The 18,986-nt window shown below is 43.7% G+C and overlaps 1 protein-coding gene across 1 annotated transcript in view; it reads right to left on the bottom strand.

The window, feature by feature from the left end:
- Positions 1-18,986, bottom strand: part of LOC306776500 (lysine-specific demethylase 4A-like) — a 40,817-nt gene that overhangs the window by 6,611 nt on the left and 15,220 nt on the right. The window contains exons 13-20 of the mRNA XM_079267211.1: positions 10,138-10,322; positions 9,718-9,922; positions 9,421-9,497; positions 8,102-8,157; positions 4,939-5,047; positions 4,161-4,349; positions 3,834-4,004; positions 1,595-1,714 (exon numbers count right to left, since the gene is read on the bottom strand). Of these exons, the coding sequence (XP_079123337.1) occupies positions 1,595-1,714; positions 3,834-4,004; positions 4,161-4,349; positions 4,939-5,047; positions 8,102-8,157; positions 9,421-9,497; positions 9,718-9,922; positions 10,138-10,322 (1,112 nt within the window). The remainder of the gene's footprint in view (positions 1-1,594; positions 1,715-3,833; positions 4,005-4,160; positions 4,350-4,938; positions 5,048-8,101; positions 8,158-9,420; positions 9,498-9,717; positions 9,923-10,137; positions 10,323-18,986) is intronic.

Raw genomic sequence — 18,986 nt, 5'->3', positions numbered from 1 at the left:
ATTCTAAAAAGATGGAAATAGATCGTGAATGAGTTTGGGGGACTCCTAAAGCCTAGCAGCTGCTTTCAGAGCTAAAATCTTTGGTGAATGACTCGCACCGTCTGAAGTCAGAGACCTTAGCGGTCCAGAGGACTCCTGGGTCACTGAGACCGGCTCACACTCAGGCTATTGCTGGTAAGGCACCGTGTCCCGTGTTTCGAAAGAAACAGGCAAGTTACTTTAGGATCTGATCAAGTAACACCAGAGGACAGTTAGAACAACTCTCCACTGCTGTGACTCTGGAGAAACGCAGATCAACTTCAAACATCTCAGCATCCGTTGAGAATTATTGATCAAACCAAGTCTTCTCCTCTGACCTCACTTTGTTTGACATTAGTGCAGTAACTGCTCACAAACTGCAATAAATAAATACATGTGCTGAGTTATGCTGATTTCATGGCTATCACGCAATTACCCAGTTCAATTTGTGCTAATTGTCAAATGAAAGCAAGTACAAGCAATACGATTTTTACTTTTTATACACTGGTACATTTAGATATTTTGGACTATTCTGCTTCCATAACATGTCTTCTTTCAGACGAGTGGAGAGAAAACTTGTATTATACTACTCTGTCTATGTGATCTGAAGATTTCTCCTAAATTCACCAAAAGTTAAAGAAACATTTCAGAAAACTTGTAATACCAAAAAGATATTGTCTTCATGTAACTGGGGGAGTTTCATGGTGTTATCTGCTTTGTAATGCATATTTTATTTCACGTTCACTAACAGAGACCCTATCGACCAATCGCTGTAGAAATAGTGAGTTCATTCACGACACTTGACGTCATCCATAGAAACAATGGCGATCCATTCGCTCAGTTCCTGGCTTTAGTTTGAACTCATGAGGACTACATGCTCAGTCTTTGGGTTCAGCAATAGACGGCACATTGTGTTGATTGTAATATGGCCTTCATGCCTAAGGTCATGTTCAAACACACAACAGCACAAACACGTCCAATAAGTGCACCTTCCTGGTGACGACCTGGTAACATGACCGTTTACCTCGCACCCATCCAGACCACTGGATTTCTTCCTCCAGATATCATTAACTGCTGTGCAGCGTTCTGGTCACTGATACGCCTCAAGCTCATGGATCCGTTACTCAAACCGGACATCATGGATGCAGTTTCATTGTAGCCGAGTGTCAAATTTAACCCATTCATTAAGATCAATTTAAAAATAACATGTTAAAAAAATGCTAATTAACAGATTATTTGATAACATGTTCGAGCCACATTTCATGCTAAGTGCTTATGTTCAATAACAATATGTGTGAATAGGTGTATTTTGGGGATAAAATGATTCATTGATTTCTAATGCCACCTTTTGGTATCTATTCAATGCTTTACCCATGTGCTACAACAATGTGATGTTTTGAGTTTTTTGGGGGCTTTGCCACACAAATATTGATATTTGTGATTGTTTTCCATTAAATCTGCATATATTCATTTCCACCCCTTAAGGTCTCCATATCACCCTCTTTCCCCCATCAATACTTCTCTGGAGTCGCTGTTGGTGGTGCGACACAAAACACACACGCACACAAAATCTTACCAGATACATGTGGATGGCATGTGCTGCCACAAACTTGGCCCCATACACCAGGCCGTCTGTCCATCGCACCTGAACCACGTCACCCTGAGGTGGCGGTCCGAGCTCAGTACAGTCACGGCTCTAAAGGACGAAACACACACGCTGCAGAGTTCTGACTGAACCAAGGGACAGTTGTATGCATCTTGACACGAGTAGATCATCATAATAGATAGAAATAATCACGAGGACACAAATCATTTCACCCCTTGCTCTTGACAAAGTAACATCTACATGAAAATGTAAGTTCATATCAAGTGTTTGGGGTTCTAGGGGCCGCAGACAGTTTGTCAGAAGACCCCCAAACACTGAATTCAAGCCACAGTACACTGTGAAGACAGTGAAGCATGGTGGCGCAAGCATCATGACATGGGGATGTTTCTCATACTATGGTGTCGGGCCTATTTATCGCATACCAGGGATCATGGATTAGTTTGAATACATCAAAATACTTCAGAGGTCATGTTGCCTCATGCCGAAGAGGAAATGCCATTGAAATGGGTTTCAACAAGGCAACGACCCCAAACACAGCAGTAAGCCAGCAGCATCTTGGTTCCAGACCAACAAGATTAATGTTATGGAGTGGCCAGCCCAATCCCCGGACCTTACTCCAATAGAAACCGTGTGGGCTGACATCAAAAATGCTGTTTCTGAGGGAAAAAACACGAAATGCAGAGGAATTGTGGAATATAGTCCAATCGTCCTGGGCTGGAATACCTGTTCACAGGTGCCACAAGGTGGTCGACTCCATGCAACACAGATGTTCTCAGAAAGTGGTTGTACAACTAAATATTAGTTCAGTGATTCACAGGAAAGCTTAATCTTCAAGCATTTCTCAGTTTATACAGTAAATGTTTGAATTTGTAAAGACAAATGCAGACACTGCATTTCATTTGTCTTCACTTTCTGCAAAGTAATAACAAATTTGACACATTTCTCTTCATGTTTTGATTTGGAATAGAATGTGCAGTGTTCCCAATACACTGTATGGGAATAAAAGCTATTACAAGGATTTCTTAAACACACTGCTATTATTTTGAACACAACTGTATATCATAAGCCGTGTTTTCATTCAATTAATCAATTTGAAGCAAACTTTTGAAAGGCGTTTCCATCGACTGATGTCTCGGCTACAGCACAGCTTAGCAAGTTGCCGCTACAGGCTACGTGTGGCCGAATCCGCCAGTAAACAGCAATATTCAGCAACTATCCTTATATTTAATATGTCCTACTCTGTTATTTTAGTGCATATATTGTGCATTTTTTAATATTTGTATTTACTCTGTTACTTCGTTTGCAGAAGTATATCCTTGCTGCTGTAACATACTAATTTCCCCCTGGGGATGAATAAAGTATATATCTATGCATCTATCTGTCAATGGAAGTAGAAGTTGGGAACTAGAAAAACAAAACAAGTCGCCTTGCCCATCTAACCGTCGATAAGAGATAAATGGAGAGAGGTCTCCGGGAATTTGTCTCAATTGGGCAAGTTTGGATTGTTCTGTCATATCAGCTAGTATTGGCCATGTTGTCCAGAGATATTATTATGTTACGTTCTGGAAATATTGAGGAAGACGCCGACAGCAGAAACAGCTGATAAGTCGTGTGAGTGAAATGTTTGCTGTGTCAGAACTTAAAATGCAGTTCCATAATCCAAACCTTTTGTTCAACAACAGAAGGAGCTACTGGCAGCTATGGCCGCAGCTTAATGCCTCCAATGGAGGTTAGTGTAGCTGCTGCAATAGCATCAGTTCTATCAGAACTAGAGAGTATTTCTTCATTGAAAGGATTCCTCCACAGAGAAGGTGTTTTCACTTTGCACTGACTTTGATTGACTGATGGTTCATCAAATTTCAAAAGGGTTTTTGCAAAGTGTCTGCCCTTTGCTAACAGATTTCAATGATGGCTTCTTAGGTGGGTCAAGTTGGACAAAAACACCTCAAAGGGAGTGAAAACCTTTCTTGCTTAACTGAGGGAGCTTATTGAATTTTGGCATTTCCATACAGCTTCTAATGAGATACTGCAAAATGATGTAAAAATAAATGGATGGAAACACGGCTAAAGTAGGTTCACATTTACCAAAAGACACAATATGAGGTACTTTAAAGGAAAATGACACATTTTTACTGGCTGTGTGCTGTTTTTAACGTTTTTGGGAGTTTTCTTTTCAATGACCAGATGAAGATAAGCTAGCGAAACCTACCACGATGTCTTCGGGGAAGAGATTGTCACTGAAGGAACCGTCATCAAAGTTGACCTCGTAGAACGTCTCTTTAGACAGCTGCACCACGTCACACTGGTAGTAGCGGCCATTCTTGTGCTTGCATATCACCTTCTGTCCCACAGTCAGCTCGTGCATGGCTGCTTTATTGCGCTGTCAGAGGGGAGTCAGGAAATCACGTCTTCATGACTCACTACCTGCAGTAGTTCCTCACATTTGGTGCGCTTTAATGTAACAGCACTGCAGTACTGGCAGTGAAAAAAGTGCATCTCAAGTTGACAGTACGTCAGAGCCCCAGAAGCTCCTTACCTCAATCTGAGTGGGGCCTTTGTGTCGACAGCAGGTGACATGCACCACAAAGGGCCATTGGTCGGGCTGCATGAGTACACCGGCAGCCTGGGCACAGGTGGGGTGGTAGGCGGTGGGACAGCGGCCGTGGGAGCACTGCACGCAGCAGCCGGACGCCTTCTTCATCCTCTTCTTACAGTAGTAACATTTCTGTCACGGATTCAAACACAGGAGCCAAGGCTCAGCAAAGTGCAGCGGATGGGAAATGACTCAAGAGTAAGTGGCGTGAACACACACAAGGGCCGGTAATAGTTTGAGCGCAGCTGAAGCCTTTACACGTCATGGCTTCACATCCTGTTAGATCAAATGCCCTGCAGGATTTCTACAGCACAGATGGCTGGAGATTCCCTCACTTTCCAGTCTGTCCTCCTTTTAGTTCTGTGGGCTACAGCACTACAAGGAGTGTGGACACCAGTGCTTGACCTGACAACATATTCTGAAAATCCCTGACTCCAAGGAATCTCTCAACTCTTCACTGGCTCTTTCTTATCAGCAAATCAGTTCTTTGTCGGCCGTTCATCTCTATTCGTCAAGAAAAAGTGGATTTCTGTTAAAGAGACTTGTACAGATGGAAGGAGTGCGGTGGAAAATGGACATTATCTTCAATCTACTGTGAACAGGTGGCTTTACTCCCCCTTGCTTTGAGTAGCAATCAGTTGATGCTGGCTATTGTTTGAGCCTCAGTCACTGGAGAATGTAATGACAGTTTATCCAGAGGGTGACTGTAATGTGAACTCACCAGTTTAAATCTCTGCAAAGGGATTCCACTTAAATCCACAGGACTTCTGTCAGTGATGTTGACAAAGCGGGCCTCCAGCACAGCCACTGCACACAGCACATGTACCCACCTGCAACACACACAAGTGTTAATAACGCAACTGCATCCAGCAGTAAGCAGCCTTTTCTGTTCATTTGCTAAAGCACACATCTCCTATGTGCATGGCTGTGACATGTAACCATGTAGTGTGTGCTGCTGGTCTTCTGCTGTGTGGCGTTATGAGTGTACGTTTGTGTTTTCCTGTAACATTACTCATATTTGATGTCATATAAAGTGGTGATTTGCACACAAACACACAATTTAAATGATTAGGAAATAAAAGATTGTACTTTAATTGATAAATTAAATTGTGTCACTGGTAGTTTTAATGAGCTAGTGTTAGGAAGCTTACCAGGTCATAGTTCATCTCGAACATCTATTTTACTGTGAAAACATCTCCATCAAACAACTGGATTCATTCAAGTTTCTCACCAACACGACATCTTCCAAGATTACATTTGAACACATCATGATAACGTTATAATCTACCTTCACCCAAGACTCATTTCCACTGAATAGAGCTTGATCATCAATGTAATTGGAGGACTGTGCTGCTCACTGGTTGCTAACAGCTAACGTTAACTAGCTCTAGCTCACAATGTAGCATTATCAGGTAAAAACTAGAATTACTGCCTCGCAGTAGCCTCCACCTAGCAGTCGCAGTTGCACTGTCCAACATGTCTCTGCTTCATCATTTTATGCATTTGTGTAAAATCGTCATAATTATATCATTTTGAGATCAGGAGAGTCCAGCGCGACCTCAAGATGAAGCTCAGGGAGTGCAAGGACTCTTACAGGAGGAAGCTGGAGGCCAAACTCCAGCAGAACAACGTGAGGGAGGTGTGGTCAGGGATGAAGCAGATTACCGGCTTCAAGGTTGGAGGCAGACAACCAGGGGGCTCCCTGGAGAGGCCAACGAGCTAAACTCTTTCTTCAATAGGTTTAGCTCACAGCCCTCATCTGTCTCCTCCACACACCACACCTCCCCCTCTGTCCCCCCTGGTGAGCTGCATGGACACAGAGCCCCCCCCCCCTCTCTGTGACGACTGGCCAGGTTAGGAGACAGCTGGAGAGACTCCACCAAGGCAAAGCTGAAGGACCTGATGGCATCAGCCCCAGGGTCCTGAAGACCTGCGCCGTCCAGCTGTCCTGCAACACCTCTTCAACCTGAGACTGAAGCAGGAGGAAGTCCCGGTGCTGTGGAAGACGTCGTGCCTGGTTCCTGCACCGAAGACGACGACACCATCTGGCCTCAACGACTACCGACCAGTTGCCCTCACATCCCATGTGATGAAGGTGCTGGAGAGGCTGGTCTTGGCCCACCTCCGACCGCAGGTGAAATCCTCACTGGACCCTCTGCAATTTGCATACCAGCTTCATGTGGGGGTGGACGATGCCATCATCTACCTGCTGCAACGAGCTCAGTCGCACCTGGATGAACCGGTGGCTCTGTGAGAATCACTTTCTTTGATTTCAGTGCATTCAACACCATCCAACCAGTGCTGCTCAGTGAGAAGCTGCGGGTGGTGGGGGTGAACGTGTCCACCGTCTCCTGGATCACTGACTACCTCACGGGCAGACCACAGTTTGTCCCACTGGGCCGTGTGCTGTCTGATGCGGTGGTCAGTGATACTGGAGTCCCACAGGGAACTGTTCTGTCTCCCTTCCTGTTCACCTTGTACACCACTGACTTCCAGTACAACTCTGGGTCATGCCATCTGCAGAAGTTCTCTGATGACTCTGCAGTGGTCGGTGTGTAAGGGACGGACGGGAGGAGGAGTACAGGGCAGTAGTGGAGGACTTTGTGGAGTGGGCCGGTAGAAATCACCTGCGTCTGAACGTGGCCAAGACCAGAGAGATGGTGGTCGACTTCAGGAGGAAGACGACTGCTCCACAACCGGTGAAAGTTCAGGGAGAGGATGTGGACATGGTGGAGGAGTACAAGTACCTGGGTGTCTCCATCGACAGCAGACTGAACTGGAAGACAAACATCAACGCTGTGTACAAGAAGAGGAGGAGTCGACGCTTCTTCTTCAGGAAACTTTGATCCTTCAACGTGTGCAGCAAGATGCTGGAGATGTCCTACCAGTCTGTTGTGGCCAGTGCACTGTACTTCTGTAGTCTGCTGGGGGAGCAGCATTGGAGCCGGAGACACCAACAGAGTTAATAAACTAGTTAAGAAGGCCGGCTCCATCATTGGCTGCAAACAAGACAATCTGGAAGAGGTGGTGGAGAGGACACTGAAGAAACTATTATCCATGTTGGATAACCCGGACCACCCTCTCCACCACCTCCTGCAGGGACAGAGGAGCACTTTCTCCAACAGACTGATGCAGCTCCACTGTCACAAGGACCGATATAGGAGAACATTCCTGCCGTCGTCCTTCACATGACTACAACACCAACGCTACACGGTTGTTGTTGTTGTTGGTGATCCTGGCTCTACTGTCCAGGTAGTTTAGTTTACTAGTTGTTAATTTAATTAATACCACTCTATTCATGGTATATACTGCGCATTTCTATTTTTTATTCTATTTTATCTTTTTTTTTATGAATCTATTCCTTCAAATTCAATATCTGCTGTGTTATTTTATTGTACTGTATATATTGTGCATGCCATACGTTATATTTGACTCTGTAAATTGCTGCTGCTATCTAATTTACCCCTGGGGATGAATAAAGTTTATATCTATCTATCTATATCAATTCTTGAGTTATGGCAAAAAATGTTTTGTGAGGTCACAGTGACCTTTGACCACCAAATTCGAATCAGTTCATTCTTTGGGTCTGGGTGGATATTTATATTCCAAATATGAAGATATTCCCCGCAGGAGTTCCTGAGATATCAAGTTCACGAGAATGGGCCGGCCGTGAGGTCACGGTGGCCGTGACTGTCCAACATTGTTCCTACACGGCTATCGGCAGCACACCAGGGTTTACCCACAGGTACGATCAGTCCGGATGTGTGGACCGGTTAGCAAGCGACATGTGTTGTTGTTCCTGTGTAGCGTAAAAGAGCTGATTCATGATATGATGACGCCATGATCAACGTGCAGATGTGCCTGATGACTCTGGAACAACTTACTTGCTGTTGTTGGCTTTCTGCAAGGCTCCACCTCTCAGTGAACACAAACAGCAATTCTGCAAATAGAACATGACATCAATCAACAGTCTAAAGAAACTAACTGTACATGTGAGCAGACACCTCAGTTCTCAAGTATACAGACTGCAGACTGCTCATCAGCTGCATTATTCTTACAAACGCAAGAGAGCAAAAAAACTAAATGAACTGTGAAGAATCAAAAAGACTACGAGTGTCACTCATAGATATGCCCGTAGACTGTAAACGCCATGAACCAACCTCCAGTATGACGAGGAGGGATTGTAATCATCTGTAAACTCATACCTCATATTCATGGCCTACTTTATTACCTGTATACAAGAACTGTAAAGGAAGATGTCAAGTATTGCATGAATTATAAAGAAACAAAGGATTAATATCCTGCAAAATATTTACTGACATGTAGATATTTAAGACCTCCTGTTTCTGAAGCATCAAAAAGCCTATTGGCCTTCTTTGTAGAATCCCTAGACATGTATATCGTGCTTTTATCAGTCAACTATTTGTAACAATCTTGTGATCGCGTGCGCATCAAGTTACAACAATTTTGAGGCGACGACGTCATTATCTGGCGTGCGCCAGCTTCACTACGGCGAGTACAGACTAAGCTTCAGTCGACTCGTTTACATTCAGGACAAACCTTTAGCGTAGAAAGGCTCACCAGGAGTACATGACACGTGGCGCTGTCAATCACACTAAAACTACACCTACACTACGTACCAGGTTTAAAAGTGGGAAACGGAGGGAAATGAAGTGCATGAGCAAACAATGTAGGCTCAACCACGTTGGGTTAGTAAATCGAGTCATGTCTGAAGCTGATGATGGAAGTGGCTCAGGAGCCCATCTCTGTTGAGAGATGAACATGCAAAGTGACGATTGGGGATTTGGGAGAAAACAGCGGCCGGTAAAAACAAAGTTTACGAGCTGAAGCGCAAGAGTATTTCAATTATCCTGGAAACAGGAGTTTAGTTGGGTGGCATTAGAGGACGTGGGTGAAACTCCAGATTAATTTACATAAATAACGACTACACACAACAATTAACTTCATTCTTTGTTGTTATTTTGATAACCGCTAATAGTCAAAAGTGTCTTTGGGTAAGTCGATTTCTGACTGAGCAAATAAAAAAATAATATGAATGTTGAAACCAGATTGTATACAGAATTTTGGAAAATTTGATTTGTGAAGAACAAAACAATGTACGATGAACCCTAATGGTTGTGAGCCATTAGAAACAACTACTTTAAGCCTGAGGCACTAACTCAGATTAAACGACGTCACTGACCTCAGTCATGGCGTTGGACTTGCAGCGCGCACATTTCCACTCCTTGCTCACACTGGCAGGATCCACACCGTAACAGCCTGGAACACACACAGAGACAGCCTGACACACTGTGGCAGCTCAGAGAATCATTATCACGGTGTGTTAGTCAAGTCAGTGCAGCTTTAAGTGCTTGTGTTATGGCAAAGATCTGCCGTCTAATTCTATAGTAGCACATTTCTGTCATGATGACATATAGAAACGTTAGGGAATGAAAACTCTGATCATGAGACATGTGTGTGTGTGTGTGTGTGTACTGACTGGTGTGAACCCGGATGCTGCACCGAGAGCAGCTGATGAGGAGGCTGGTTCCGTCTTCCTCCAGGTGAGGCGTGACGGGCTGCTCCTCACACTCGGAGTCCTCCTCTGTGGTGGTGGTGAAACACATCTCCGGGATCAGAGGCTTGGTCCGCATCCGCCCACTGCCCAGCATGACGGGACCGTCGACACCACTCGCACATTCAGTCTGATGGCAGACAAAGCATGCACACACTTCAGCAGAACTTCTCTACTGCTGTTACCTATTCTCTGATTGGTACATCAGTTTGGTCGCACCACCTTCTCTTTTGGAGGAATGCAGCTACGTTGATGTACTCAAGTACTGTACTTAGAAATACAGTACTAGAGTACAGTACAAGGATGTCAAAATTGTGTTTGTTTGCTGCTACTTTATACCATTACCTGCTGGTATGTGTGGAACAGCGTACAGATGGAGCAATATGGAGCTTTGGATCCCATGCGCTGGTTGTACACCCTCTCTTTCTTCAGGTTGGGAGGTCTGCTCTGCCACAGGTGAGCCAGAGGTTTAGCCCAGCTCTCCCCTTCCAGACCACCCTCCTCCACTGGGGGGGCCTCCTCCGGAGCCTCTGAGGGACAAACAAGCACAACAGCAAAGTTAGCATACGCGTTCAGATCAGAGGTCTTGTTGACCAAATATTTTCTGTTATTGAAGGATTTTATTTGATTCTTTTCAATGAAGGAAAAATGTAAAGGCTGTCCATAGCGGCCTCTGCTGGCGGAACAAAAGGTGACCGCATGGTCGGTGTCTCTGTTCATATTTGCTCTCCATGCCCTTATAAATACATAATCTATAAACTCGTTCTGTACGTTAATTATTTAAAAAACAAACAGACACACAGAGCGATCGCCTCCACCGTATCCATGTATCTGTCACAAAGTCAAAACATATTTTAAAAAGATAGATGTAATAATTTTAAAACTTTACAAAGAGTTTTTATCTAATGCAATATTCTGCTTCAATCCACATTTGTTGGAGTTTATTCTTTCGAAACCAACATTTTCGCTGCGGTCAAAAGAGGTCGAATCGCACACAGACATTCAAAGCTTCATTGACAAGCTTCGAATGTAAACAGTGACCCTCGGTACAGCACTGGGGCTCAGTTGGAGCGACTTTGATTTTTCCCTATTTACAGATCCAGGGATGTGTATGATGTGTGTATGATGTGTGTGTGATGTGCGTGTGATGTGTGTATGATGTGTGTGTGATGTGTGTGTGATGTGTGTATGATGTGTGTGATGTGTGTATGATGTGTGTGATGTGTGTGATGTGTGTATGATGTGTGTATGATGTGTGTGATGTGTGTATGATGTGTGTGATGTGTGTGTGATGTGTATGATGTGTGTGATGTGCGTGTGATGTGCGTATGATGTGTGTGTGATGTGTGTGATGTGTGTGTGATGTGTATGATGTGTGTGTGATGTGTGTGATGTGTGTGTGATGTGTATGATGTGTGTGTGATGTGTGTGATGTGTATGATGTGTGTGTGATGTGTGTGATGTGTGTATGATGTGTGTGTGATGTGTGTGATGTGTGTGTGATGTGTGTGTGATGTGTATGATGTGTGTGATGTGTGTGTGATGTGTGTGTGATGTGTATGATGTGTGTGTGATGTGTATGATGTGTGTGTGATGTGTATGATGTGTGTGATGTGTGTGTGATGTGTATGATGTGTGTGTGATGTGTGTGATGTGTGTGTGATGTGTGTGATGTGTGTATGATGTGTGTGATGTGTGTGTGATGTGTGTGATGTGTGTGTGATGTGTATGATGTGTGTGTGATGTGTATGATGTGTGTGATGTGTGTGTGATGTGTATGATGTGTGTGTGATGTGTGTGATGTGTGTGATGTGTGTGTGATGTGTGTGATGTGTGTATGATGTGTGTGATGTGTGTGTGATGTGTGTGATGTGTGTGTGATGTGTATGATGTGTGTGTGATGTGTATGATGTGTGTGTGATGTGTATGATGTGTGTGTGATGTGTATGATGTGTGTGTGATGTGTATGATGTGTGTGTATGTTGCGTGATGTGTATGATGTGTGTGATGTGTGTGTGATGTGTGTGATGTGTGTGATGTGTGTGTGATGTGTGTGATGTGTGTGATGTGTGTGTGATGTGTATGATGTGTGTGATGTGTGTGTGGTGTGTGTGATGTGTGTGTGATGTGCGTGTGATGTGTGTATGATGTGTGTGATGTGTGTATGATGTGTGTGTGATGTGTATGATGTGTGTGTGATGTGTATGATGTGTGTGTGATGTGTGTGATGTGTGTGTGATGTGTGTGTGATGTGTGTGTGATGTGTGTGTGATGTGTATGATGTGTGTGTGATGTGTGTGTGATGTGTATGATGTGTGTGTGATGTGTGTGATGTGTGTGTGATGTGTGTGATGTGTGTGATGTGCGTGTGATGTGTGTGATGTGTGTATGATGTGCGTGTGATGTGTGTATGATGTGTGTATGATGTGTGTGATGTGTGTATGATGTGTGTGATGTGTGTATGATGTGTGTGATGTGTGTGATGTGTGTATGATGTGTGTGATGTGCGTGTGATGTGTGTGATGTGTGTATGATGTGTGTGATGTGCGTGTGATGTGTGTGATGTGTGTATGATGTGCGTGTGATGTGTGTATGATGTGTGTGATGTGTATGATGTGTGTGATGTGTGTATGATGTGTGTGATGTGCGTGTGATGTGTGTGATGTGTGTATGATGTGCGTGTGATGTGTGTATGATGTGTGTATGATGTGTGTGATGTGTGTATGATGTGTGTGATGTGTGTATGATGTGTGTGATGTGTGTATGATGTGTGTGATGTGTGTATGTGTGTATGATGTGTGTGATGTGCGTGTGATGTGTGTATGATGTGTGTGATGTGTATGATGTGTGTGTGATGTGTATGATGTGTGTGTGATGTGTGTGATGTGTGTGTGGTGTGTGTGTGATGTGTGTGTGATGTGTGTGTGATGTGTGTGTGATGTGTGTGTGATGTGTGTGTGATGTGTATGATGTGTGTGTGATGTGTGTGTGATGTGTATGATGTGTGTGTGATGTGTGTGATGTGTGTATGATGTGTGTGATGTGTGTATGATGTGTGTGATGTGCGTGTGATGTGCGTGTGATGTGTGTATGATGTGTGTGTGATGTGTGTGATGTGTGTATGATGTGCGTGTGATGCGTGTATGATGTGTGTGATGTGCGTGTGATGTGTGTATGATGTGTGTGATGTGTGTATGATGTGTGTGTGATGTGTGTGTGATGTGTGTATGATGTGTGTGATGTGTGTGTGATGTGTGTATGATGTGTATAATGTGTGTGTGATGTGTGTGTGATGTGTATGATGTGTGTGTGATGTGTGTGATGTGTGTGTGATGTGTGTGATGTGTATGATGTGTGTGATGTGTGTGATGTGTGTGTGATGTGTGTGATGTGTGTGATGTGTGTATGATGTGTGTATGATGTGTGTATGATGTGTGTGATGTGTGTGTGATGTGTATGATGTGTGTGATGTGTGTGATGTGTGTATGATGTGTGTATGATGTGTGTGATGTGCGTGTGATGTGTGTATGATGTGTGTGTGATGTGTGTGATGTGTGTGTGATGTGTATGATGTGTGTGATGTGTGTGTGATGTGTGTGTGTGATGTGTGTGTGATGTGTATGATGTGTGTGTGATGTGTATGATGTGTGTGTGATGTGTGTATGATGTGTGTGTGATGTGTGTGTGATGTGTGTATGATGTGTGTGATGTGCGTGTGATGTGTGTATGATGTGTGTGTGATGTGTGTGTGATGTGTGTGATGTGTGTGATGTGTGTATGATGTGCGTGTGATGTGTGTATGTGTGTGATGTGTGTATGATGTGTATGATGTGTGTGTGATGTGTGTGATGTGTGTGTGATGTGTGTGTGATGTGTGTGTGATGTGTGTGTGATGTGTATGATGTGTGTGTGATGTGTATGATGTGTGTGTGATGTGTGTATGATGTGTGTGTGATGTGTGTGTGATGTGTGTATGATGTGTGTGATGTGCGTGTGATGTGTGTATGATGTGTGTGTGATGTGTGTGTGATGTGTGTGATGTGTGTGTGATGTGTGTGATGTGTGTGATGTGTGTGATGTGTGTATGATGTGCGTGTGATGTGTGTATGTGTGTGATGTGTGTATGATGTGTATGATGTGTGTGTGATGTGTGTGATGTGTGTGTGATGTGTATGATGTGTGTGATGTGTGTATGATGTGTGTGATGTGCGTGTGATGTGTGTATGATGTGTGTGATGTGCGTGTGATGTGTGTATGATGTGTGTGTGATGTGTGTGTGATGTGTGTGATGTGTGTATGATGTGCGTGTGATGTGTGTATGATGTGTGTGTGATGTGTGTATGTGTGTGATGTGTGTATGATGTGTGTGATGTGTGTACGATGTGTGTGATGTGTGTGTGATGTGTGTATGATGTGTATGATGTGTGTGTGATGTGTGTGTGATGTGTGTGTGATGTGTGTGTGATGTGTGTATGATGTGTGTGTGATGTGTGTGTGATGTGTATGATGTGTGTGTGATTTATATGATGTGTGTGAGATGTGTGTGTGATGTGTGTGTGATGTGTGTGATGTGTGTATGATGTGTGTATGATGTGTGTGATGTGTGTATGATGTGTGTGATGTGTGTGTGATGTGTATGATGTGTGTGTGATGTGTATGATGTGTGTGTGATGTGTATGATATGTGTGATGTGTGTGTGATGTGTGTGTGATGTGTGTGTGATGCGTGTATGATGTGTGTGATGTGTGTGATGTGTGTATGATGTGTATGATGTGTGTGTGTGGTGTGTGTGTCTGGTGTGTGTGATGTGTGTGTGATGTGTGTGTGATGCGTGTATGATGTGTGTGATGTGTGTGTGATGTGTGTGATGTGTGTGTGTGGTGTGTGTGTGATGTGTGTGTGATGTGTGTGTGATGTGTGTGTGATGTGTGTGTGATGTGTATGATGTGTGTGTGATGTGTATGATGTGTGTGTGATGTGTGTGATGTGTGTGTGATGTGTGTGTGATGTGTATGATGTGTGTGATGTGTGTGTGATGTGTATGATGTGTGTGATGTGTGTGTGATGTGTGTGATGTGTGTGTGATGTGTGTGTGATGTGTGTGTGATGTGTGTGTGATGTGTGTGATGTGTGTGTGATGTGTATGATGTGTGTATGATGTGTGTGTGATGTGTGTGATGTGTGTGATGTGTGTGTGATGTGTATGATGTGTGTGATGTGTGTGTGATGTGTGTGATGTGTGTGATGTGTGTGATGTGTGTGTGATGTGTATGATGTGTGTGATGTGTGTGATGTGTATGATGTGTGTATGATGTGTGTGATGTGTGTATGATGTGTGTGATGTGTGTGATGTGTGTGTGATGTGTGTGATGTGTGTGTGATGTGTGTGATGTGTGTGATGTGTGTGTGATGTGTGTGTGATGTGTATGATGTGTGTGTGATGTGTGTGTGATGTGTGTGATGTGTGTATGATGTGTGTGATGTGTGTGTGATGTGTGTGATGTGTGTGTGATGTGTGTATGATGTGTGTGATGTGTGTATGATGTGTGTGATGTGTATGTGTGTATGATGTGTGTGATGTGCGTGTGATGTGTGTGTGATGTGTGTGATGTGTGTATGATGTGTGTGTGATGTGTATGATGTGTGTGTGATGTGTATGATGTGTGTGTGATGTGTGTGATGTGTGTGTGATGTGTGTGTGATGTGTGTGTGATGTGTGTGTGATGTGTGTGTGATGTGTGTGTGATGTGTATGATGTGTGTGTGATGTGTGTGTGATGTGTATGATGTGTGTGTGATGTGTGTGATGTGTGTGTGATGTGTGTGTGATGTGTGTGATGTGTGTGATGTGTGTATGATGTGTGTGATGTGTGTATGATGTGTGTGATGTGCGTGTGATGTGTGTGATGTGTGTATGATGTGCGTGTGATGTGTGTATGATGTGTGTATGATGTGTGTGATGTGTGTATGATGTGTGTGTGATGTGTGTGTGATGTGTGTGTGATGTGTGTGATGTGTGTATGATGTGCGTGTGATGTGTGTATGATGTGTGTATGATGTGTGTGATGTGCGTGTGATGTGTGTATGATGTGTGTGATGTGTGTATGATGTGTGTGTGATGTGTGTGTGATGTGTGTATGATGTGTGTGATGTGTGTATGATGTGTGTGTGATGTGTGTGTGATGTGTATGATGTGTGTGTGATGTGTGATGTGTGTGTGATGTGTGTGATGTGTGTGATGTGTGTGTGATGTGTGTGATGTGTGTATGATGTGTGTATGATGTGTGTGATGTGTGTGTGATGTGTATGATGTGTGTGATGTGTGTGATGTGTGTATGATGTGTGTGATGTGCGTGTGATGTGTGTATGATGTGTGTGATGTGTGTATGATGTGTGTGTGATGTGTGTGTGATGTGTGTGTGATGTGTGTGATGTGTGTGTGATGTGTGTGTGATGTGTGTGTGATGTGTATGATGTGTGTGTGATGTGTGTGATGTGTGTGTGATGTGTGTGATGTGTGTGTGATGTGTATGATGTGTGTGATGTGTGTATGATGTGTGTGATGTGCGTGTGATGTGTGTATGATGTGTGTGTGATGTGTGTGATGTGTGTGATGTGTGTGATGTGTGTGATGTGTGTATGATGTGCGTGTGATGTGTGTATGATGTGTGTGTGATGTGTGTATGTGTGTGATGTGTGTATGATGTGTGTGTGATGTGTATGATGTGTGTGTGATGTGTATGATGTGTGTGTGATGTGTGTGTGATGTGTATGATGTGTATGATGTGTGTGTGATGTGTATGATGTGTGTGTGATGTGTATGATGTGTGTGTGATGTGTGTGATGTGTGTGTGATGTGTATGATGTGTGTGATGTGTGTATGATGTGTGTGATGTGCGTGTGATGTGTGTATGATGTGTGTGATGTGCGTGTGATGTGTGTATGATGTGTGTGTGATGTGTGTGTGATGTGTGTGATGTGTGTGATGTGTGTATGATGTGCGTGTGATGTGTGTGTGATGTGTGTGTGATGTGTGTGTGATGTGTGTATGATGTGTGTGTGATGTGTATGATGTGTGTGTGATGTGTATGTGATGTGTGTGATGTGTGTACGATGTGTGCGATGTGTGTGTGATGTGTGTATGATGTGTGTGTGATGTGTGTGTGATGTGTGTGTGATGTGTGTGTGATGTGTGTGTGATGTGTGTATGATGTGTGTGTGATGTGTATGATGTGTGTGTGATGTGTATGTGATTTATATGATGTGTGTGATGTGTGTGTGATGTGTGTGTGATGTGTGTGTGATGTGTGTGTGATGTGTGTGTGATGTGTGTATGATGTGTGTATGATGTGTGTATGATGTGTGTATGATGTGTGTGAGATGTGTATGATGTGTGTGTGATGTGTATGATATGTGTGATGTGTGTGTGATGTGTGTGTGATGCGTGTATGATGTGTGTGATGTGTGTGATGTGTGTATGATGTGTATGATGTGTGTGTGTGGTGTGTGTGTCTGGTGTGTGTGATGTGTGTGTGATGTGTGTGTGATGTGTATGATATGTGTGATGTGTATGATATGTGTGATGTGTGTGTGATGTGTGTGTGATGTGTGTGTGATGTGTGTGTGATGTGTGTGTGATGTGTGTGTGATGTGTGTATGATGTGTATGATGTGTGTGTGTGGTGTGTGTGTCTGGTGTGTGTGATGTGTGTGTGATGTGTATGATATGTGTGATGTGTATGATGTGTATGATATGTGTGATGTGTGTATGATGTGTGTGTGATGTGTGTGTGATGTGTGTGAGGTGTGTGTGATACGTGTATGATGTGTGTGATACGTGTATGATGTGTGTGTATGATGTGTGTATGATGTGTGTATGATGTGTGTATGATGTGTGTATGATGTGTGTGATGTGTGTGTGATGTGTGTGTGATGTGTATGATATGTGTGATGTGTATATGATGTGTGTGTGCGATGTGTGTGTCTGGTGTGTGTCTGGTGTGTGTGTGATGTGTGTGTGATGTGTGTGTGATGTGTGTATGAAGTGTGTATGATGTGTGTGTGTCTGGTGTGTGTGTCTGGTGTGTGTGTCTGGTGTGTGTGATGTGTGTGTGATGTGTGTGTGATGTGTGTGTGATGTGTGTGTGATGTGTGTGTGATGTGTGTGATGTGTGTGTGATGTGTGTGTGAGTGATGTGTGTGTGATGTGTGTGTGATGTGTGTGTGATGTGTGTGTGATGTGTGTGATGTGTGTGTGATGTGTGTGTGGTGTGTGTGTGATGTGTGTGTGATGTGTGTCATGTGTGTGTGATGTGTGTGTGATGTGTGTGTGATGTGTGTGTGATGTGTGTGTGATGTGTGTGTGATGTGTGTCTGGTGTGTGTCTGGTGTGTGTGTGATGTGTGTGTGATGTGTGTGTGATGTGTGTGTGATGTGTGTATGAAGTGTGTATGATGTGTGTGTGTGATGTGTGTGTGTGTCTGGTGTGTGTGTCTGGTGTGTGTGATGTGTGTGATGTGTGTGTGATGTGTGTGTGATGTGTGTGTGATGTGTGTGTGATGTGTGTGTGATGTGTGTGATGTGTGTGTGATGTGTGTCTGGTGTGTGTGATGTGTGTGATGTGTGTATGATGTGTGTGTGATGTGTGTGTGATGTGTGTGATGTGTGTGTGATGTGTATGATGTGTATGATGTGTGTATGATGTGTGTGATGTGTGTGTGATGTGTGTGTGGTGTGCGTGATGCGTGTGTGGTGTGTGTGATGTGTGTGTGATGTGTGTATGATGTGTGTGATGTGTGTGTGATGTGTGTCTGGTGTGTGTGATGTGTGTGTGATGTGTGTCATGTGTGTGTGATGTGTGTGTGATGTGTGTGTGATGTGTGTGTGATGTGTGTGTGATGTGTGTGTGATGTGTGTGTGATGTGTGTCTGGTGTGTGTCTGGTGTGTGTGTGATGTGTGTGATGTGTTATGTCAGTTTCATTGACTATGAGAAGATATTCACTGAATTTGACAAAAAGAGTATAGTATTAGAATTACAGACTCCACCTGTCTTATTGTTACGATCCGAAGTAGACGACAGGTAATAATTGATGATCATGGAATTTTTCGAGCGAGACTGAAGCAACCACCGATTGAGATCTAATAACTACTAGCGGCAGAGACCTAAAGCCCCCTTCTATAACTGGGCATTGATAT

Source organism: Melanostigma gelatinosum (genome assembly GCF_949748355.1).
Source record: "Melanostigma gelatinosum genome assembly, chromosome: 4".
In the NCBI taxonomy this organism is placed as follows: domain Eukaryota; kingdom Metazoa; phylum Chordata; class Actinopteri; order Perciformes; family Zoarcidae; genus Melanostigma; species Melanostigma gelatinosum.
This window is presented reverse-complemented; position numbering and strand designations above follow the sequence as displayed.